Below are 23905 nucleotides of genomic sequence, written 5' to 3'. Positions count from 1 at the left end.
GAGCGCTGTTGTAACCCCACAGCCCCCCGGAGCCACAGCTGCCTGATCGGTGCCTACATATCTGAAATACCAAGTGGGCCCCAAGTGTCTTGTTACCGCTCTTGATTGTCCTTGCTGCTCAGCGTTAAGACCTGCGAGGAGCGATTTCCAGCTGAGACCAGCCCTGTGCAACTCACGTCGGCACGTCTTGGGGAGAGGAGTTGGTTTTGGCTAATCTGAGCTAAACCTTCCCTGGAGGAGTGCAGCTGCTGCACCAGCCTCGCAGAGCCACACAAAGCCACTTGCTCCTCTCTCCATCTGTCAGGGCTCTCAGCAAGGTACCGGAGCCATCCCTGGGCTCAGGGGGCCGCAGCTGCGTGCCGCCCCCTGTGTCAAGACCCCTTTCTCCTCCTGAGGACCTGTCCCAGGCTGAAGAGGAGGAAAAATGCTGTAAACCAAAGGTTGCTTTGGAGCAAACCTCGCTCCTACAAACTGCGGGGATAAAACAACCAGTGGAGAGTGACTTTGACTACGGGCAGTTTACAGGCTCATCTACCTTCTTAGGTCTTTCCCAGCACGGCCAGCCCCCACCAGTCTCCACAGCCCAGCACCTGTATGAGCAGGCACCCTTGAAATTGCAGCAAAGTGCTTTCTTGTGGGCAGTGCAAATGTCCCACAAGAAGCGTGAAAGGAGGAAGCTGCCTAGAGAGAAGTGAAGACCTCTCAGATGTCAGGTTTTTTTTGAGTCAGACGCTGCTCAGCTGTTGCATTGCAGATGTCTTAGCTAAAAACAAGCTTTCGTCGAAATCAAAGACTCTTCATGAGTATAGGCGGCAGGATCCTCCCACAAAGAGAGGGTTTTCTTCTTCAAAGCGCTCTCCTTAGATTTCCCTACAATAGATTTCTTAAGGCTTGCCTGTGTTGCGAAGCTGATTCAGAGCCAGCGTCGTGTGGATCTGAAACATCACAGCTGTTAGGGATGAATTCGCTGTCTGGTTGCTCTCACTTCTGGAATATAAGCGCCTTCCTCCAAAGTGACCTAGTGGAGGAGCTGGCTGCGGAGGGAGGTTTTGCGCAGTCAGGAGGACAGCGGAGCCGTTCCTCTGTACTGACTGCTGGTGCGGGTACTTGTTTTCCATGTTGAAGGCAGAACAGGGGATCCAACACTTGAGTGTTCACATTAAAAAGGAGTTTGATGGTGCTGCTCTGCCCTGAACCCACACCCTGTGGCACTGCCCAGTAGCTTCCCCATGTGAACAAAGCACTCCATTAAGATAATTTAAAGTAAGGTGCCCTTACTCCAAAGCCTGGATGGTCCATGCAGTGAGATAATTGGCAATAGCTGTTCCAAAACAACTGTGTAAACAAAACCTTGCAAAATTATGGTAAAAATCCCACTGTGCCACTTTTAAGCTCATCCATCGCTCCAGAGTCAGTTGAATCTTTCACTGAATTTGACCACATTCACCTCAAATGGCTTCAATCTGCATCAAAGCACATTTTTTTCCATATGCCAATATGGGGCTTCGGTCACTGTGGAAGGTGACAAAGTTCACTTCAAATGCGTGTGATATTTTACGGTCATCAGTAGACAAAGCTCTATGCGTTAAAGAGCTTATGGTCTAATCTTTGGACACCCACCGGTAGGTGTAACACCGTCGCAACAGTACCGAGAAATGAACCCTGGCGCAGGGAGGAGTCTGACCGAAAAGCAGAAGATCCTGCATCTGCCAGGAACAGCTTGCCAAAAGCAGCGTGTGTTCATCCCGCCTGTCCCTTCACAAAGGGGAGGGGATCAACCGGCTGCCCTGGCGTGGAAACACCTGACAACCCCCCATCTCTTACGCCTTTTGGATCTTCGTATCTGGTTGCTTTTTTACAGCCTTTGACCCCCATCATGGCCTCTAATCTAAAAGTCATCTTCCTGTTTCTTTGGTTGCTTCAGTGTGAAGGTAAAAAAGCAATTTTTTTTATCCCTTTTGTTTACTCTCACGTTTGTTCATATTAGAGCAGTTCCAGCTGCTATCTTTTGCTAATTTCCAGACATCCCCTCTAGGAATTTGCACGCTGCTGCTATTTCTGGCTTTTAAGCATTTCAAAGCTGAGAGAGAGAATCCTCAAGAAAGGGGCAGCATGGGAGAAGGGTTAGATAACCTAAATAAAATGGTTTGGCTTTTTCCCTGGCATGTTCTTCTCAAGCTAATGGCTCCTGGGATACTGTAAGAAGATGGATCTCTCCTCTGTTTTGTTACACCAGTGCTTAGCCATGGCTTGTATAGAAACTATATTCATGTGTGTTCTGCTGGTTAGAGATGAGGAGAAGGATGATGAATGATGAATGATTTTAGAAAATAAGGCCCAGAAGAGACCCCTCAGGTTATCGCTCCCACAGTGTCTGCAGGATTTTCTGTTGCTGTCTTGCCGTAATACTGTATCTAGCGTACACAGTACTGTGCACTCACAAGGAATGAGCACGTCCCTTAGGACTGTACTGTATCTCAGTTGCTTTTACAGCTAAGAACCTTTTTCTGGTGATGTAACCTAAGCTCTTCCTCACTCTCAGGCTATTGTCCCTGGCTATGTCATGTGTAGAGGATTTTCCTTAATGGATGTTACTTCCCAACAGTCCTTTCTGGACAGTGGCCGTGCCCCCCCTCCATTATTGCCCCCCACAACGCTTCCTCAATGCTCGGCATTCAGCAGCACGAAGTCCAAGTTGCCTTTTCCGATGCCGAGTCCCGCTGTGCACAGGTGATGCTGCTGTTGCGATGCGGCGTTAGTGCACGATGACAGGAAAGCAAGCCCGGCTGTGCTCTGGGACAGCTTTAATGCCTTGTTATGAGCCTGTTCATAGATGCAGAACCCCAGGGAATCCCATCAAAAGCATGAATAGAAAAGCCTGCCCATCCCCTACTTTCTCTCTCTACTTTTTTTTCCCTTTCTATTTTCATGTCTCTGAAAGAATCCTTCATTTTGTAAGAATACTCATGTGTAAGTTTCCAGGTCCCCTTTTTAAAAACAGCAATGGTTTGCATGGGCTTCCTCTTAAGTTGCTTGATGTGTGGTGTTATGTCAGCTGCCAAACAAATAGACCCAGAGACTGCCTGATGTTAAACCCAGATTTGGCTGAGAAGCCAAAGAAAGAGGTCCGGTACCCCAGGCTCCTTACTAGCCCATGGCTTACTCTTAGCTTTTTTTATTTTTTATTAAACAAAACAGTGAGTGAACTATGGTGTGGTTCACCATCTGTGCTTATTCATCCTCTCTTGTAACTCCCGACATCATTGTCTACTGAATTGCAGTGATAGATCACTTTCAACAGCCCTGTCTGTGTAAGGAGGAAGCCCATGAAGGGCATGATCTCCCATCTCTCTGCCTAAGATACTGTCACGTATAGATACTTAAGATCTGCAGCCTTCTGCAGGTAGTTCCCATATCTAGCACTGAGTCGCGTTTTGCTGCCCATTTACAGCAGCAAAAGTTTGGAGTGGTTAAGCTGTGCCTTATTTGTCATGGCCCCGGTGCTGGCCCCCGTGCAGAATATGCAATTTCCTTCCTCACTCGTGCTTCAGAAATACACGGTCCCACCGATAACACCTGCTTGCGTACAGCACCTTCAATGGCGCAGAGTCATCACGTGGGCACACGTAGACGCCCAAGCAGAGGTTTGTAACTCCGGAGTTTCAGGAGACGTCCAGCTAGCGTTTGTCTTGGAAAATTGCTTTCTATTCATCCGCTGTAAATACAGTCTCACGCCACTGCAAAATCAGTTCACTTCCTCCTTCATTTCCTGTCTTTTTGCGTGCTGGTGTTGTACGGAGGAGCTCACAAGGGAAAAGGGGAAGCCTGTGAATGCAACAGGCTATCGCAGATCACGCAGCAATTACCTAAGAGATGTGGCAGATCACACAGGGCACACGCTCTGAATCACTCAATTTCTGACAAGGGCCGACACTGCGTGCTACGGGGGCGCTTCCTGACAGACGGTTATTTTCACTGTGTGACCCTGTCTTTGGGGCAGCAGTCCTCCCCTGGCTTAAAGTGATGTTAGGTGACTGCTAACAATTATTACCCTTACAGGGGGAAATTTCGGTGTAGAGCAGAAACCTCCGATCCAGGTCGCACTATTCAAGGAAGGAATATCCATCCCCTGTGAAGTCAAGTTCCCTTACATGCCGAAATACACCAAATTTTCAATCTTCTATTACTGGATTAATTCCCTGGGCCAGAAAACATCCATCTATAATAGGTCGGAAAACGTAGTCATCCCTTCTGGAAAAGAGAATGAGACTGCTACTATATCTTACGACCACGGAATCGTACCACTTGGAAACACCTTTTCTACTGGCACATACTACTGCAAGGTCAAATGGAATGGCATCGAGAAAATGGGAAAGGGAGTGTTTGTCCTTGCTAGAGGTAAGTGAACAACCAGAAAGGAAGGGCAGGTGGTTAAAAATCGGCTGCTAGGAAAAGATGATCTTTGCTCTTTTTTTCCTCCACCCAAACATGCTATAAAGTCAGGTGGGAATAATAATTTATGCCCAATACTTAATGCCATCAGAGTTGAATGCGCTTTACACAGGTGACCTGTGCTACTGTTCCCAATGCACAGATGGGGACATGAAGGTGCAGTAATTTATATCTGCCCTGCCACAGCCTCCTGGGAATAGCAGGCGTAACGTCAGGGTCTAACCAGGGAGCCTGGGCACGGGGTCAGAGGGTGCTTTCAGGTGTCAGTGCCCAGGACACAGTGCGGTTTGGCCTGTAGCACTGTGACAGGGACGGTTGAACACAAGGTCAGTGGTTAGGCTGCTCGCCGTAATCAGATGTACAGGTTAGGGGCTCACGAACAGGTTAGGGGCTCACCATAATCCCTTCCCCTTTTCCATGTGGTACGAGGGGTCGGTTGTTCCATCAATGCGCAGACTGGAAAGCAAGGAAGAGCTTCAGGTCATGATAAGAAGAATGTTACAGAAAAGTGATAAGGACATGCGTGCTGCTGACTGGCTGGATTTGCATTACTGAATGCTGGGTATGAAAAACTTCTTAGAAAGTGTAAATGCAAAGAGCTGTGACAAAAGAGCTTTGCTACACTGGTCAGAGGATGCCTACAGTACCCACCCTGCTAGTTTGTGTGGCCTGTGTGCTTTCCACCATCTGTCTTTTTGCCCCTACCACTGAAGACCTTCGCCAGCCTCTAACTACCACCTTTCTTGGCTCTCATAGTTACGTCACCTCCCTCTAATCCACATGAAGTGCAGCTGCTTATATCCTGTCTCTTTTGCGTGATTCTTCAGCTGCACCCCGCTCTCTGTTCAGTCAGACTAGGTTTTGATGAGTGTGTGCATCTGTGCCTCCGTATTCTGCACTGCTTCTGTATTTTAGCTCTCTCAAGGCTCTTTCCAGGGTTAAAAATGCAGCAGGATTGTAACTTCTACTCACACTGTGAATCTTTTGCCTTCTTTCTTACAGGTAAAGGGTATGTAGAGACCTCTTATGAGTGGGCAATCCTCATTACCATTCCACTTGCTGCATTGAGCATCACAGCAACAGTTCTGCTTCTGTGGAAAAGAAAGGCAAGTTATAACCAAATAAAAAGCAATACCTGACACGACCCATTCTAGGAATTTATTTCACTTGCTTCTAACTTGGCTGAATCGGAAGTCCCCGTGCTGAAATTTTCCATGCTGGGTGTCTGCCTCAGGTTTATTTTCTTTTTTTAAGTTCAGTCTTTCTGAGAAAAAAGATTACAGGAAAGACAAAACGAGTCATTGATTTGTCCATTAAAGAAATTCTGGTAATCATTTTGACTCTGGCATGCTCTGCTTTAGAGCAAGGATCTGACACAGGGCAAGAAGTCACACTAGCAGTGTGCTGCCCCTGAGAATGTTCAAGGAGATGTAGCCTTGTGATGGGTCTTTGGAAAACTGCAGTTTGTGCATGCTCAGTCGTGGTTCTTGTCAATTTAGCAGCTCAGTTGTCTAAAGGAGCCCCTGCGAGGCTGCCTTTTCACACGGTGTCAGTCAGACAGGTAACACCCTGTGCACCCAAGCAAGTCTGTTGCAGCCCTGGTGGCAGGAGGAGGGCAGGACTTTCCCTGTTTCTAATCCTGTTTCAAGATGGGGGCTACTCTGGTGCAAGGGTGCAACCTGATTGCAATGAGACTGTGCAACTGCGTTCCCGAGCCATGGCTCGGGCACCATAGACGAAAACAATCTGCAGTGTGGAGGGGATGGGGACCAGAGCCTTGGGCATGTGTTTGGCAGAGAAAACATTAGGAGAGAGGGTGAGAGGGGAAGGTCAGGACAAGGATCCCGAGGAAGCCTGGGTGGAAGTCCCAACTAACTGGGAAAAAAGAGAGAGACAAGGACCTGAGGAGCAACCTGCTTTAGTTGACTTTGCTTTGAGCAGAGGGGGATCGGACTAGCCAATCTCCAGAGGCACCTTCCAACAGCAGTGATTCTGTGAGGCTGGAAGATGGAGCCCCAGGAGGGCAACTGGGACTGGAATCCAGAGTGAGGAAGCACTGGAGCTTGAAGGAGGGTGTTAAGACTGGCCTGACAGGGCCCCCCAGGTGAGCAGACCAGTGGCACAGGTTGGGACCAGCTGGGTAAGGAAGTGGAAGCTGGGATGAGTAGCTGAGGGCAAAGGGGAAACCAGGAGTGGGGAAGAAAGGATGTAGAGAGCAGGAGAAGAAAAGACAAACGTAGGGCTGAAAGATCTGGATGAGACAGGGGCCCTGTGGAAAAAACTCTGGAGTTGTGATACTGGAATCCCTGTTGTTTGGGGAAAACCTACTGCTCCTAGTACTGCCACCCTCAGGCGTTCAAAACAGCATCCTCTGCATTCTTCCAGAGATCTCAAGGCTGACTTAAAAAAAACTGATATCTTTTAGAATGTAATTTGGGGATCGTTGTTTTCTAGGTAGAGTATCCCCCATACTTACTCTTTCAACCTGCTCTCTGCCACCACGACAGCAGACTCCCTGCATACATTGTTGTGTGGAGGCTGTGCTGCTGGTACAGTCCTATGACTCCAAGGAGCATCAGGCTTCAGCACACACAGTCAGAGATCATGAGGTTGAAAACAGAATGGCAGCAGTCGGCAGACCTGCTAATCTCGTGAGACTTACCTTGCAGGCAGTCTGATGGAGGGGGAAGGAGCGTAAGCAGCAGAGTGACTAGGCTGGAGACAGGCCCTCATCTCTGCTTGCAGAGACAGTGTCTCCATGGGGATGAGGAGGGAGGCATTGTCATGACTTGCTGATTGGCATCTCTAGGTTTTGAGGTGGGCCAGCAAGTCTCAGACCTACAGGCTGTCCTTGGGGCCCAAAGAGATTGTGCAGTCATTACATTTGCCCTCCTGCAGAACACAGCCCATATTTCTCACCACAGCTTGCTCAGACCTGCTGGTTTAAAAATGTTTATCTTTAAGAGAAGCTATTTAGCATCCTCCTTAGTTACTAATGGACTGGAAAGCAGTTCATCATTTTCATGTGATGTGAATATAATCATCCCACTTCTTTCCGAATTAGAACAGAGATACTTAGCAAAGCCTTCTGCCATTTCTGCCTCCTCTCTTGCTTGCTGAGCAGGGCTAACCCATATCTGTGCATGAATGGAGCGTGTTCAAGGAGAACTCATCCGATGCAAGAAACGTTTCAGAGGAAAAGACCTTCTTCCTTCAGCTCCATGCAGGACTTGCACATTAGTGTATCACTGACCATATGTCATCACTAATGGTCATCTGGTGCTCTTCTCTGGACTCTGCATGTTAGCAAAAGCTTCCCAGCTAAATCCTGGGAGTCACTGCATTTTGCCTCTCTGAAATTCCCACACACACTTTGAACAGGGCTCTGCTTTAATCCCTATTCTACAGCACTGTTGTGTGCTGTTAAATACTTACACCCTCCGTCCAGCTGAGTTTCAGTGGTTGTTGTGGTTTAACCCCAGCCAGCGACTAAGCCCCACACAGCCACTCGTTCACTCCCCACCCTGGTGGGATGGGGGAGAGAATCAGAAGAGTAAAAGTGAGAAAACTTGTGGGTTGAGATAAAGACAGTTTAATAGGTAAAGCAAAAGCTGCACACACAAGCAAAACAAACCAAGGAATTCATTCACTGCTTCTCATCAGCAGGCAGGTGTTCGGCCATCTCCAGGAAAGCAGGGCTCCATCACGCGTAGCGGTTACTTGGGAAGACAAACACCATCGCTCCCAACGTTGCCCCCTTCCTTCTTCTTCCCCCAGCTTTATATGCTGAGCATGATGTCATACAGCGTGGGATATCCCTTTGGTCAGTTGGGGTCAGCTGTCCCAGCTGTGTCCTCTCAGCTTCTTGTGCCCCCCCAGCCTGCTCGCTGGTGGGGTGGGGTGAGAAGCAGTAAAGGCCTTGACTCTGTGCAAGCACTGCTCAGCAATAAGGAAAACATCCCTGTATTATCAACACTGTTCTCAGCACAAATCCAAAACATAGCCCCATACTAGCTACTGTGAAGAAAATTAACTCTGTTCCAGCCAAAACCAGCACGGTGGTGGAAGTGATTTCTATGTACACAGAGATCCCAGGTCTCCTTTCTACTGCTCCAGTGTAAGTCACCAGACTCCTCCATTTTACCCTGTGGTGAGGAAAGGGACCAGCCCGCGTTGTGCAGAAAGTACCAGCACTCTGCTGTGGAAGCACTCAGCGGGTGTGTGAGCAGCTGGCTTTGACATGACATTGGTGTTCACTTCATCTTTGGGGAGATGGTGTTTTCTCCAAATGTGTCATCTGGTGTGTTGTCCTCAGCAGGTGTTGTGCCCTAGAAGGAACCAGCTAAATATCCTGAGACAGAAGGTGGAAACGCAGCCCCCTTCAGCCAGCCCACCACCACCACCACCTCCTCTCTATGATGTGAGTACCAGAATTGCCCTCCATCCCTTCTGTCCGCATCATGGTACAGCCCTTCCTTTCCGTGCTCTGCCATGGTACAGAGAATGCCAGTATCATGATATGAAACACAAGCAATACCTGCATACCAGCCTGGTACTGGTGACCTTGCTCCTGTGCTCTGCCCTGCTTAGCTCCCCTCAGGACTGTGCGTGTTGTGTGTCTCCATCCTGGTCCCACTCGTGGCCTCCCCAGTGCAAACCCTTGCACCATGCCCTGCTGGGCAGCACCCTTCCCTCGGCCAGCAGTGTGGCAGCACAGAGTAGCAAGTGTGGGGTCAGCGAGGGTTCCTGGTGGTAGAGGTAGAAGGGTCTCCAGAAGTCAGGAAGGAAGAGGGGATCTCAGCCCCACTTTGTACTGCAGAGTGTCTCAAGGACTTGCCCCCCCAGCTGGAGAATGATGGCTCAGGAAGGGGGCAGAGAGCAGTGCCCCCCACAGCACCCTCAGCTGTTTAGAGCTCCTGCTATGACACCTTCACCGGTGTCAGTGTCATGGACCACTGCAGTCCTGAGCAGGCTGACTAGCTCTCGGGGGGAAAAGGGCAGGAAGAAAGTGAAGGGAGTCTCTTTTTTGGAACATTTCCCTTTTCATTGCATAGGATCTCCTTTTTCCATTTCTCAAACTGGGGAACACTGACTGCTCCCACTCCCTGAGCCCAGTAGCAGCAGTGTCATAGGTAATAGGATTGGAGTGGCTCTCCTGAAATGTCAGGCTCAGACCTCAGCTACCTCAAGTAACCATGACCCCTAATCCCATTGACAACTGATCCAGCTCCATTTAAAATGGATTCCTTTTTCTCCTTTTACTCCCATGGGAGGGCTGCTCCACTATGAAGGGAAGGGTTCCCCCCCCCAGTGATCTGTGGGACAAACGAGGAGGAATAAAATGAAAGTCAGTAGAAAAGGATGTTGCCTGAATATCAGGAAACCTTTCTGACTGCGAGGTTTATAAGGGCTGGAAAAGTCTCTCTGAGGAAAACCTGTAAGCTTTGCTGCATTAATCATTTAAACTAAACAAAACAAAGCTCTGGAGAATATACTACAGAAACGAGCAAAGCTCTGCCAAGGAGGCCAGAGACCTGATAGGGGGCAGATATGAAAAAGAGGATGCGCCTGCTCCCTTCTCATTCTCACTTTGCCGGTGGGGGAGCACTGTTTTGTGGCCCTTTCATTTTTGGAGTAGAGGTTTAAAAGAAAGCACTATATATTGTATGATGTGATATGTTTATCCTGGGCAAAAGCAATGCTTTGGGTAAAGGAGGTTGCAGGTTATAAACCTTTTCATTTGTATCCAGTAATTTCTTTTTAATTTGGGCTTATAAAAATCCGAATGGGTAGTTTCCTGCTGAAGTGGATGATTTCTGCAAGGAGACAAAAAAAAAATCAAATCCATTTCTCGCTCAGTCGGCCTCGTCATGCATCCTTAGCTCCATCTTAATTACATGTTTCATCATGTTGTTCTGTTCAGGAGGCCCCACTAAGGCTAATATAGCAAGCCAGCAGAGCCAGCCTTAGGCACAGGCAGTCCCAGGAGCTGGCTGGGCCCCTGTGCTTGCAGGAGCCCCGTGGACCTGGCCCAGCCGACCTTCCCCCGAAGCCTGGTCGCCACAAGCCAGCTGTGTGGGGCTTGTAGCCAGCCTGGTGTGCAGGGCAGGTGGCTCAGCCCTCTTTGGCAGAGCTGCAGGCAGCCTCGGACCATCTCCTGCCTGCTGGGGGCTACCAGCCCGCCCACGGGAGGTTGCTTGATCGCGGACCAGCTGCTGCGGGGTGACTCGTTCAGGCATGAAGCAGCAACTCCTGCCGCAGACACCGCATGTGGTGAGAGCAGGGCTGCGAGGCGAGGAGGGGGGAGCGCGGGGCTGCGAGGTGTAACGGGGAAGTTAATGGGGGAAAGAGGGTGAGAGCTCTGGGGCGGAGACCCTACACTGGACGGGCCCTCGGGACAGGTGAGGGGAGTGGGAAGTCAATAGACCTTATTTCCTTTGAAAGGTGACTCTGGTGCCCCGCTGCTAAAGTTTGTTGGGACTCTGCACAGTATAAACCCAGCCCTGCAAACTGCGTTTGAAATTAGGTGTGTTGTGAAAACCTGTTGGTGTTACATCAGGTGTTGAACACTTCACAGGGAGGGCAGAAATCTCTGGTCAGCATTGAGGTGAGGTAAGGCAAGGAAAAGTGAATGACAAGTGAGAAGTAACTCCCAAGTGATGAGATAAAGAAGGTCAGAGATTAGGGGATGGGACAGGAGGCCAGCACGTGCTAGATGTGCCATCTGTGATGGAAAGCAAGAGGTCAGAGTCTGGAAAAAAGTCGGGTCAAGGAACTACAGTGTCCTTGCAGGCCTGCAACTGGGAGCAGGAGCAACAGGAGGCAGCACTGGACATCAAAGTAAGGGCTTGGAACCGACTGGTGCAGCTCATTAAATGCTCCGTGCACTGGCAGCAAGACTCACCCACCCCTGGTGTGGGAAGGGTTTTAGCCCACCTTCTGCAAAGCCATCCTGCTGAACATCCCTAGGAGCAAATGCCCTCCCCACTGGCTCTTCCAGGTGCCACCGTTTACCTCGTGGTCCCTGGGGGTGGGCGTACACAGTGAAAAGCAGCAGGTAGCAAAAAGCCCTGGTAATAAGGGGGCAGCTGGGCACCCACTTTGCTGCTACTATGCTGCCCGGTGTTCCTTGACCTCTTTGTCCTCCTGCAGCCCCAGAGCAGCTCTACCTCACTGCATTGCCCAGACCCAAACCTGTATTTTCCTCTGTCTTCCCGCTTAGCTGCCTAGTTAACGAGCAGCTTGGAAATAATGATCCGAGGGGCTCGCTTCATCCGCTTTACACTTCAAACAAGCTTTTTTGAGCAGCAAAACAGAACTCCTGTGGCGCAGGCAGGTTCCAGAGCACAGGAGTTTTTCCCAGTGCGAGGGAGACAAGGAGGCTGCTTGGGGACGGGAAGGCATCTGCCAGCATGGAGGAGAGGCCTGTGTGCCTCTGCTGTGACAGTAGCAGGTGGTCAGTGACCAAGTAAAAGTAATTAATTTGCAAATGGCGGTTGGAGACACCAGCTTTCCAACTGGCCAGCAAAGGACCGGCATTGTCAACAGCCTCCATGGGAAGAGGGCTTGTGGAGGGAGGGAATCCTTTTTGGAGATTAAACACCAAAAGGATCCTTCTTGCTTGCAAGTGGCTTCAGACTAGAGCAGTGAAAGAGGCTGCCTGTCCTGCCAAGGGGACACGGAGCCAGGCTGCTGGGAGCGCAGCACGCGGGATGAGGTCCTCACTGCAATCATCACAAAGAGAATTGAAAATGAGGGCAGGGAAATGGGATTTTCTGTGTGCACATGCAAATAGTTGGGAATGTCTGTGTAGGCAAGCGGGTTGTTGGGAGTGGGAAGCAGACAGGTGAAATAATTTGACTGTTCCTGGAGGAGGAGTGGGAACAGGAGAGCCGTGTGGTGCTCTGTTCACTGCGGCCCCCTCCTGTCTGAGTGCCTGTTTGTTCCAAGCCCTGCTCCCAAATGCTGCTCCTCTATCATCTGGTCCTGTTCAAACCACTGTCCTGCTGGCCACGATCCCGAAAGATGCTGAGCGTTTGCAAGTCCAGATGAAATGATGGGGGTTCAGGTGATTGGCAGCCCCAGAATCAAGCCTCCATGTTTTGCTCGTCCTCCTCGCTGTGTTGCAGGGCGCCTCGCTCCCTTTGCAGTCTCTCCACTAATACCATCTGCCCCTCTTGCGGCCGGAGCTCCTCCCATCTTCCTGTTGCCAGAGAAACAGCCACCTTGGCAACCTGCTGTCATCCTTGAAACACACATGGAAAAGTCCTCCTGATTGTTATGTTTGATCCTTCAGGCAGATCTGGAACATCACTCAAACTGACACGCATCTCCTGTGACACGATTACCTGGGGGACCAGCGGGTGCATACACATGTAGAGCGTGTGCGTGTTTCTCTGTGTAGCTGCGTGGGACCACGGATATGTTTGAGGGCCTGGGAGTGTATTGATTTTTTTTTTATTATTCTTTGCTCGCTCTAAGAAGAAAGGAGAGTTCTGGCTTGGGGAAAAACCCCAGAAAATAAACAGAAATCATGCCCAGTGTAGGGTTTCCCATTTTCAACAGCCCCTGTGCTTCAGGACCTCAACCTCACCTCTCTTCTCACCCTTGTGTGCCCATGAGAACCATGGGCAAGAGCTTGTGGGTGTCAGGCACCTAAACAGTCTTGGGCAATGCAGAGCACTGCTGGTTACCTGTGGTCCCCATGGTGCACAATATCCTTTCATGAGGCAGAGGGGTCTTTATTCTGCATTCTGGGACAACTTGGAGCGGAGGGAGGCAGGGGCATTGGCATTGTTCTCCACTGCTTTACACAGGATAGGTAATATCAAAGCCCGTCTCTGTGAGCCTGAAAAAGGAAGATCATGCAGCTTCACCATAAAGATTTCAGGGGAAAAGGATTTTCTTTTTGCCCAAGTTCAGGTCAGGAACTTCAAAATTTTGGAGATGGCAGAGGTTTATAAAAAATGTCAGGCATGAGATGGGAAACAACCCAGTGGGCAATTAGTTGTCTTAAACCTAAGTAAATTATTTGACTCCTGCTCTTGTCTCTCTTCCCTGTGCAGTGCCTGGATTTGCAGCAAGTTGATGTCTATTCTATCCTCGAGAACAACACAAACAACCCATCACCCAGAAAGAGTCCTCCAGGGAAGGTAAGGGCTGGGGCCCTGTTCTTGGAGAGATCCCTTATGCACTGGGCACGTGGGGAAAGAAAACCCACAGAGACGCCATGGCCCTAGAAGGCAGTAAGTGTGTCTGCAGTCCCACCGAAAGGGGAAAAGAGGACGTGTCATCCACTCACCAGCTAGGCTGCACATGTAGCCTATCTTCCCTCTTCCGGCAGAACCCTTGCTCCCGCAGCTCTACCGGTTCTGGCAGTCCCGGTTTCATGCAGATGCTTTGCTGTATGACGTACGCTGAAAGGCGTTGAGGGGTTTGGCATCGCTGCTCCCTCTGAACGGGACGGATGTTCATGGAGAGTTGGCCAGATGCTGGTCCCCACTATTGCCCTTTCCGGATTATTTAGGCAGCTGAGAAGTCCTCTGGGGCAGAGGAATCTGTGCACCAGGGGCAGACCCTGGACACAGCTTTGCTCTCACCAGCATTAAGCACCTGAGAGCCATTTCATGGTAGCAGAAGCTAAGACAGTCTGACCAGAGCCTGGGCTGATACAGTCTCTGTCAGCTCTGGGGCTCAGGAAAAGGCAGGGTGGGTACGTTTTGGGCTCAGATCTTCTTGCTGGGCTGGGAATTACGAGACAAGGAACTAAATCCGCTCACAGTGCAAGTAGCTGCAACTCGGAATATGCAGGTGCAGATCAGTTGTGGGGGCCACATGAAGCAGACCAGAGGCCCACGCAGCCCTCTACCCTGCCTTTGGCAGGCATCAGCTGTTTCATATGGACGAAACTTGCATCAGGCACCCCAGGGAACATTTCCTTCCTGTCCTCAGAACTTTGTTGTTCTTTTCCCCTCCAGACCTCTTATCTGCTTAAAAAATATATTCACTCTTCTAACATTGGACAATGTTCCTGAAAAATGTCTCCTGCTTCCTCCCACTGACGTCCTCTTGGGGAGAGTTCCCCAGCTTGCCCATGCAGTGTGGAGCATGGCGCCAGCTTCAGTTGGCACCATCCCTCTGTTTCATGAAGGACAGTATTTTCCAGTGTCTGAGGCATTTTCACAACTCCCATCTTTTAGGAAAAGGTGGTCTAAAATCAAGTGGCCTCGTCTGTGTCAGAGCTACTTGCCATGTGGTCTGGTCCCAACCTCCTGCAGTTACTGCTGTGGCACCACAGAGATTGGTGGTAGCCAAGGCAGTGGTAGGTATCTGATTACTGAGAGGAAGGATGGGTTGGTTTATATAAGCTGTCTTATACCCCAGTGCGTCATATGCACTGGAAGAGACAGCATCCCTGGTTTTGTGTTCTTGCTGCATTTTGAATTAGTTGGATAGGGAGAACAGCAGGTCCTGATCCCTCTTCCCTGTCCTATTTATTCTTCTCTATACCTTTATCAGCTGCCCCCTTCGAAATGATTCAGTCTGCATGATGAGATGCAGTTTATTTTTTCCCTACCGTGGAGCTGTCTGGGCTATGCTGAATTGCTTGTGTGTGGCCCACACCATGCAACCGTCGTTTTGGGGGGCAGCAGGTCTGTAAAACGGAGCAGAAGCAAAGCAACAAAGCAAGAGCAAAGGAGCATCTGTGCGTGAGTGGGTCTGGCGCTGGTAGTCTCAGCCAGCGTGGGGTAAAGGTCGAAGCAGAGATGGGAGAAACAAAGGAGAAGAAAGCAGAGAGAGGGGATGGGATGAGTTCTCGTGCCAAGAGCAGGCACCACCAAGTGTCCTCACTTCTTGTGTTGGTCAGAAGGAAGGGAAGTGTGAGTGGCAGGGCCCCATGATCTCTGCACACGAGAATTTGAATGTGCTTTCCACTACTGTTGCAAGCACCTTGATCAGCTTCCCTCTCAGTCATCCTGGGCTGTGACCGCCTGGGACACTTGTCCTCCAGCTGGCCTTGCCAGGCTGTATCAGGGTGTTTTCCCTAACAGCGAGACTTGTGGGCCAGTGGGGTTGGCCTGTGAGTGGGAGCTGGGATTGCTGAACGGGAGCTGACTCTGCTGCGGAGGGTCCAGGACAGCCCTTGCTGCGGGATGCTGTGCATAGAGGGGGAGCTGTAAAGGGAAGCAGGGCAGAGAGCCCCTGAAACAAGAGCATTTGCATGCTGTCGTGCTGGACTGTCAGCCAGCTTGGGTAGCGAGGGGTTAATCCCACATGCTTTGGAGGTGCCTGCACTCAGCGCTTTTGTAAAATGTTTCCCTTTGGTGATGGCAACAGAGAAAATGCTAGTGTAGGTAGGGCTTCATTCACCCGGTGGCATTTCAGCTACTTGCTGTGTAACCTTGCTTACAGCAGGCCTGTGCCACACAGCGCTTAAAATATCAGTCTGTCAGCGCCTTGTCTACACAAGGAGCGGTTGTGAGGAATAGACTCGACTGTTGAAGAAACAGGATTGAGGAGGTCAGGGAATTCCTCCTTCACAGAATCCAAAGTGATTTATTTTTTTTACCGAGTCCAATTTTCCCTCCCCTCTCTGTCTGACAGCTTTTTGGGAGAAGAGTGACAAGTAAAGGAGGCATCTTTATCCCTTGGGCTGGATTAGTCACGTTCGTCTCTGGCGGAGCAACATTTCTCACTGTAGTGGCTTCCGTTTCAGCAGATCACTTATAGCCATTTCTAACAGAACAAACGTCAGTGTCTGCTTATTAAGAATTAATTCATCTTCTTTTGAATAATTTTCCTCCATTTCTTTTTTCTCCTTTTCATCATTCTGCAGACGCCTAAGAAGCAAGCAACTCTAGAAGAATCCTTTGATACATTTTATGAGAATATCTAACAGGGAAAGTCTGACTCTGTGTGGACCAGACATCTTTCTGTATGGCAGAACTACTCTCCGACATCCCCAGTTCTCTGCAGAGATCCACAGCGACTTCAGGGCAGAGCCTTGAGGGACTTGCGAACCCCTGGCTCCTTCTAAACTGCCCTTCATTAACAACAGAATGCATCTGTTCAGATCCCACCGGGGCTCAGTCTGCATTGATGCAGCAAAGCTATTTTGCAGCAAAGCTGTCTGATGCAAAAGAAAAGCTGCTTGTGTCGAGTACACACGTATCTTAGAAATGGTACAGATGAGATCTGTGCACGTTTCTCTCACCTGGCCTGGCTGAAATAATTAAATCTCAATCCTCTGTAAATGATAGGACAATCCAGAGACCTCCCTGCTTGCTGGCTTGATCTTCCAATCCTGACCTACAGCAGTCCATCTGATCCTGTGCCTACGGCTTTCCCGACATGGCCATCAGGCCTTCATGCATAGTTTAACCGAGATCCAAGCATCCACCTGCCCATTTTTCCTTTCTCAGGAACCCCACAGTGAAACATGCTTTCTCATAATCTGCTAATCCCATCAAGTAGTCACAGATGCCTGCTGTGACCATACTCCGTTGACTCAAATCTGTGCCGCCGAGTAAATGCTTTCCCTTCAGCAATATCAGCAGTATACAGTGAGGACTGGATGCACAGGCAGAGATAAAGATGGAGAAAAGGAAAAAAGAGAAAATATCTCTGCTTGGCAACATGTCTCGGTGGCAGTGCCCTTTCCACAACAAGGAAGAGGAACAAGGAGGTGGGAACCCGAGGAAACTCCCTGGCTGGGGCTGTATAAGCCAAGCGGGTCTGGGGCCAGGTTCCAGCCCAGAGAAGTTCAAGCCGAGCCCCCCAATTCCCTGTTCTTCTTGGCAATGGGCATTGTTATCACTTGGGGTTTTGAGCCTCTGTGGGAGCAGGCATGGTACCTCTGCCCCAGCAAAACCAGTAGGTTTGCCTTTGTTTCAGCTGGCCAGTATTTCCCAACAAGTGTACAAGGCTCCTTTACCCCTGCCCCCATACATTATTTGGCCAGGTCGACCAGTTCTGAAACTTAGAACCACTGGAGCGGGGAGGGACGCCCTAGAGGTGAATTTCCTATATCCAAGCTCCCCTCTCTCTTTTCAGCTGGAACTTGCCTACCATTTGTGCTGATGCATATTCTAGTTCTGATAGGGAAGAGGTTATATTAAATATCCATGTAACACGATCAAACCAGTGGATCAAAAAGCTGAGGCTGTTTTATCTCAGATTAAAAAACAACAACAAAATAACAACCAAACAAAACCAACCCAAAATAAGAATATGCAGCATAACTTGAGAGGAATCATAGAAACCTCTTTAAAGAAGAAGATCAAATTAAAATTGAGCTCCAGGGTCATAGGACCCTCTCTAGTTGAAGATAATGTTGCTATGCATCAGAGATAGAGGCTATGGAAAATGTCTCCGGGGCCTCCAGCCTTCCTATACTATGTTTAAAGAGATAATCCGCTTATTGCTTTGCTCTTTTTATTAGAAGAGATTTCAAACATGCAATTTGGACTTTCTCTAACCACAGGAAAATGCTTTTTCTCTTCCCAGTGTTGAGGAATTCATTTCAGAAAGAGCAATGAATAGACACCATGGCTTATTAGACCCGTTTTCCATTTGTTAAGTGATCACAACAATTATAAATAAATATTTTTGAAGTCAACAATTTTAGTGTTTACTAGTATGACCAGAAAAGATTTGTGTTCACAGAATTTACAGGGGATTGTACAGGTATAACAACTCCTTTCCTTAACAAATTTGAAGAAATGATGAGATGAATTATAAATACCTTGCAGTATGGCAATAAAATATTCAGCAGAAGCTGGTGGATTAGATGAAAAGTGAAAACTTTCAAAATAATGCTGCTTAGTTTTTGTGTTTTGCTTTTTAAATTTTCTAAATGCTAAAAATACTGGGTGCTACTGGAAATTTCCTGGCAAGGATCTCACTTTGCAGTGAATTGATTCGTCTTTCTGTTTTACCTTTTTAAATAGTGTGTTTCTTACATTTATGCCTGAACAATTCTATATATTGAGTAGCTGAAGCTGTTTAAAATGAAACATGAGAGGAAGAACAGTATTTGGAATAGAAAAGGCTATTCTAGAACAGTCAGTGCTAAAGTACTGGAAGAATCACATTGGATTCTGATCAATTAAATGAAAAAGTAAAAATTTCCAAGAAACACTGGCAAGTCTGGGGATCTGGGCTGTGCTCCAAAGCTTGCCAAATCTGGGGGGAGTCGCTGTGTTGATTTAAATGGGGTTTGGATTGGCCCTTCAAGGGTAAAAGGCTGTTGCACGAGAAAAAGGAAGTTTTGAACCTGCGTAGCCACAAGCTAATATCACTTCTTTAGCATCGTGTGCCACGGGCAGCTGCAGTAGCATCAGACTGGGTGAGAGAGAAAGGTATAAAGCAGAAGACTGTGAGAGCAGGCATGTTTTTAAATGGTACAGAGTTTTCTGAGGAGGTATGAGGAAATGCCTTCAGGCACAGGTAGGAGAGACTAGGAAATATAATTTATATAATATTAGTATAGCTACTTTGTAGCAGAGATTTGTTCAGGAAAAAGACAGTTATTTGGTCTTTTTGTCTTACCTGGCTCTATGGCCCATGAGAACAGATGCAGAAAATGAGTATTACTAGCAAGAGGAAAGGAGTTCATTTTTAAATGTTGAGCAATTGGGGGGGAAAAAAAGAAAGAGAAATTAAGGATTGTAGTCACTCTACACGTTTTGCTTTAAAACGAGTATTGAATATTCCTCTTAAAAACTGTGTCCCTAAGGGCCTCAGCTCCACTTGCTTCCCCCAGCATGGTGCTGTTATGCACAGAGCATGCTCTCAGGTTACGGTGGTATAATCTTTGATTCCCAGGTGTTGAATGATCCCTTTGTATTGACAGGATTTCAGGGAAGTGGAGACCCATTATCAAAGTAAGCAGCGGTGTGAGGTGGAAACGTGCTGCCTGCCGCCTTCTAAAGGAGGTGCCGTGTTAGCACTAGGATCCTTTGCCCTCTCCACCAGCTGTGAGCCTTTGGTCCTGAGGGATGCCATCTCTCACCGTCATCATCCTCCATGTGCTGTCTTAGCTGGCATTGCTGCAAAGGCTGTTGGTGACACTGAGGTCATCTAGTCCCTTTAAAACAACTCCTTCACAATGCTTTACAGCAAATCCTAATTTGAGAAGGCAAAAAACAGGGTGCACTTGAGTGGTTCGTTGGTTTGTTGGCTTCATCCTTTTCTGCAGAGGACAAGCTCTTGCATGGGTACTGTTCTGTCGTATGAAACGTGCCAACTATATTTTGCCTTTATCTGTAGATAAGAAAGACCTTCCTGTGGTGGATAACAACAATGAAATGTATGTCCAAGGTGTAGTCCAAGGTGTTCTCCTTCATCACTTCTGTCTTCTACTCTTCTTTTTCCTTCCCAGGGGTGTCACTACTGTAAATCATCTCTAAATACCCAGCTAGGGCTGGTTCTTCATCAAGGGAGGTCCTTGACTGAACAGCACCCAAGTGAAATGGTTGTTACTGCTCTGGTTTGCACCGCTGTCCCACCCAGCAGTGCCCTAAGGGTGTGCGAGTCTGGGCCAAGGGCAGGGGTCTCTTCTTCCTGCTGGGCTGTCTCTTGGAAAGACTTGGTGTTTCTTCAGCCCTTGGCCATGCAATACTGTGACCCTGTGAGACAGGGATTTAGGGAAGGCAGTGAATGAAGCCACCAGATGGTGCCCTAGGTCCTCTGTGCTCCCTTTCCTGTCCCCTGCCTGCCCACATCCCCCTGCCAGCTCCCCGGTAGCCCCCAGACCACAGGCTCCCAGGGGTGGGCACCTGCAGCCATGCAGAACATCCCCAGCCATGACGGTCTTCTACCCCTGGGGTTGGTGCCTCTGGCACCCCTCACAGCTCTGTGCCTTGGCCCAGGTGCCACCAGCACCTGTGAAGAGATGGGGACAGGACAGGTTCCCCTCCTTTGCATCCATGAAGTCTGGAGAAATAGCTTCATTGGATACCAGCGTCTTGGCACAGGGCTGCCCATGCGAGGGACAGGAGAGTGGCTGCTGAGACTTATCGTTGGGTCAGACTAGCATCCGAAATGCAAAATTGGCCAGATGTTGGGGGCTGCTGGGAGCTGCCACCACTTTCTTTCACTGTTTGGAAATGGCATCTTATCTTGGGTTTGGGAAAATTTACTAGGTGTCCATGGTGAAAAAATCCTTTGCAGCATATGCTGCTCCTCTTCTTTGCTGTGTCAGGAAGCTGATGATGGCTCAGATACCGCTCTTTCTGTGTTTTGGGATTCTGTGGTGGTCAAGATTTGCTATGCACAGTGAAGCATCATTAAGAGTTTATAAATAAAAAAGGAGAAGGTGAGAGAGCACCTGTGACTACCTGATCTCCAAGGGAAGAGGAGAATGTGAACGTTCAGTGTCTTCTCTTGCTTGATTCTAGGGTAAGCCAGTCTCCACTTACTGTCAGAGATAAAATGTTTTTCTTTTTTAATGATAAAATAGAAATGCACGTTACTATTAGTAACTAGTATGTTACTAGGTACTTCACTATTAACCAGGCCTTTAAGCTGCCAAACTGTGGTACGAGCTGTGGATCTGCAAGGTTCGCAGCACCAGTGCTGCAACAACACAGCCACCTGGGGACAAAGCGCGATGACGCTTTGACAATACCAGGCAGGGTTCCCGTGAGAAGTGACACAGGAGGGCAAGTTGTCAGCTCCTGAGGCAAAGACCGTTTAGGCGGGAGGGGAGGGCTCCCGTTCTGGGTGGGAGTCTTTCTCCCCACCAGCCGATGAACCTCTCCTGGAGCTCCTCTTTTCGTATCGCTCTGGGCCACATGAAGATTTGGATATACAGCTGGTAGGGCCAGGCAGGTCAGCTACCCTGCTTTAAGGAGTCAGAATGTAATTATCCAAATTGGAACAGGGTGAACATGGAAAAGCTAACATATGGGCTTCTTCAAAATGTTATGTCTTTTAATAACCAGTCAGGGCCTCTGGTTTCTATCCCCTCTGAAAGATTTGTCTGCCTACAATTTTATGCAATGATATCTGAGCACTTCCAGGGGTAATAATTGTACCCAAAATACCTGTACCACAGTGAGCTTCCCTCCCTTGTGAGAGAACTAGCCCTGTAATGCCGCTAACGGTGCTTTTGGCACTGACACGTGCCATTAAAATCAAAGATGTCAGAAGTCCTTGCAAGCTCAGTATGACGTTTCAGCTTCACACATGGAAAAAATGGAGACTCAGGAGCTTAATGGAAACTCAGGAGGTTAAATGGCTTTTCCAAAATTGCAAGGGTCAGAGGTGAAGTTGTGAACAGAATTCAGGTTCCTATGTTCTTATTTGTATCAGGTTGTCCAGGTAGGAGCCAGTAGCTGGGTAAGTAGAAGCTGCTGAGCTCCTTATAGTTTAGGAAAAAGAAAAGTTTCTTCCTGAGTCACCGGCACCGTTTTCTGCAGCACTTTGCTTTTCATTTTTGATTTCTTGTGCAGGTATCGATTAGGCTCACGTCTGCCTGGCTGAGGTCTGTTTGCTGAGGTAGCAGAGCTGCAGGAGAAGTTACTGCTCTCTTTTATGGAGGTATCCACCATTTTGGCAATAACGAAAGCTCATCAGAGCCAAATTACCATAGACAGCGCAAATATGTATGCTGTAATTCCCCAAATAAATGTTTATGGAGGGAATGTGCTGAGTTGCTGCACATCCAGCCCATAAAGTCTTCCTGCTTGCTGAAGAAGTTCCTGGGCTTGTTGAGAGGGTTTAGACAAGGAAGAGCAAATGGCTGCAGCTGAATTGCAAGGGCGCTCTCTGCTCCCGTGGAAGGGAGGCAGGGAAGTCCCTACCATCCCAACAGCTAGATGCTGGAGAAGAAGGAGGTGTGAGGAGAGGTGATAATGCTGACGATAATTACGTGAATGGAAATGCTTGCCATTCTTTTTAATGTTTAACGGAAACCACAGTTTTGAGGTGATGTAATTCCTGCTCGGTTGGGTTGTTTATTCAAGCAGTGCAGCGCTGTGCTAGCACATGGGGAAGAGAAAGTAAAACTTCAGCTCGGCTTTTGCTCTCTCGGGATTTCTGTACGCGTTCAGACTCATTCGGGTCAGGGCAGGGTGTGAATCTGAAGCACAGCAGCTCTTCAGGCATGGCCCTCTGTACAGACTGCCCCTTTGCTAAGGAACGTGCAAAACACAGATGGGGGTTTTGAAGAAATGAGTTTAATAGAAGGAGCTGTAATTCTTCTTCTTCTCCTCCCCAAAAGATTTAAAATAATCTTGCTGTCCATAAAAATCAGGTTAGCTATTTTGGGTTCTTGCAGAGCTAAAATGAATGCAACATCTCTCATTTCCAGTCATGATAAGTCACTAGATATCAATTCTTAATTGCTTGATTAATCTTGAATTTTCAGAGCTGACAGTGCCTGTCCTAGCACTTAGACAAGAGCTACATTTAAAAGAAATGAGAAAACACTTCCTTTTTTTTTTTTGTCTTCTTTAAACATAGCCTGCAAGGTAAGAGCATGAAATTACAGAGAGGTATGTAACATATGTTTTCCTGAGAAAGATGGGCCGTTAGGCAGAGTGCAAGTGAAACAGTCAGAGGTTCATGATAAATTAGGGGGGTGTGATGAATTAATTTTAGCATACGCTTCAGCAATTCATTCTCATTCATATCTCAAACCCAAATGTTAGTGCACTTCTATTTGCTGTATGCTTGTGCGTGTTAGGCCATGTTTTTCATTTAAATAAATAAACAGAAAGGTTTCCTTCATGAAGATCGTGACATTTCTATGAGACAAAGGCCGTTTAAGGTCAATAGTTATGGGGGATGATACCTTTGAGTGCTTTGTGAATGGCTGGACTGATAATTATCACTGCACGTGCCCTCCCTGAGGGGTTTTGTTAAAAAAATACAGACCAAATAAGAAAAGACATTGAAACCCATTGTAGAACATTTATTAAACTGTTTGGGCTTTTTTTTTTTTTTTTTTTTTTTCTCTAGCAATGTGTGTGTGGCACATCCAGGATGAGCAGCAACATGGTATACCAGCCCTTGCTTGGGAGGAACATATTATACTATCAGGTCTCCTTTCCTGTATGACCGGCAGGCCAGGATATATGATGGCACACTGTGATGTAAAGGTGTTATGGGTACAAGTTCAAGTTGACTTTCCTATGTTAGAAAAAGGACTTATCTTGATCTCATCCCTCTAACCAAGGAATAATAAAGCCTCTGATTTTTTTCATTCCAATTAACTGCTGCATCCGGATGCCACAGACTTCTTGGGAGAGGTAAGTGCTGTCCAGGACATCTACTCAAAGGTCTGTGTAATCCAAGGGAACGTTATGGTGACAATATTAAAACACAGGAGTGCCATCACCGCTGTTCTTACCAGATGATGAGCCAGCGACCTCTCAAGAAAATCCCAGTGGTAAAAGGGAAAAATTCTGACAATACACCCCCACCCCCAACCTCTCTGAATACAGCA

The 23905-nt window shown here is 48.2% G+C and overlaps 1 protein-coding gene across 1 annotated transcript; it reads left to right on the top strand.

Moving 5' to 3' along the window:
- The first annotated feature begins 1722 nt into the window (after positions 1–1722).
- Positions 1723–18015, top strand: NFAM1 (NFAT activating protein with ITAM motif 1). Its single transcript, XM_082308852.1, has 6 exons — positions 1723–1931; positions 4060–4398; positions 5455–5558; positions 8771–8872; positions 13518–13604; positions 16289–18015. Exons 1-6 carry the CDS (start codon positions 1877–1879, stop codon positions 16346–16348), a joined length of 747 nt encoding a protein of 248 aa, XP_082164978.1. The 5' UTR covers positions 1723–1876; the 3' UTR covers positions 16349–18015.
- The last annotated feature ends 5890 nt before the right edge of the window (positions 18016–23905 follow it).

Source organism: Platalea leucorodia, assembly GCF_965183815.1.
Source record: "Platalea leucorodia genome assembly, chromosome: 4".
Taxonomy (NCBI): domain Eukaryota; kingdom Metazoa; phylum Chordata; class Aves; order Pelecaniformes; family Threskiornithidae; genus Platalea; species Platalea leucorodia.
This window is presented reverse-complemented; position numbering and strand designations above follow the sequence as displayed.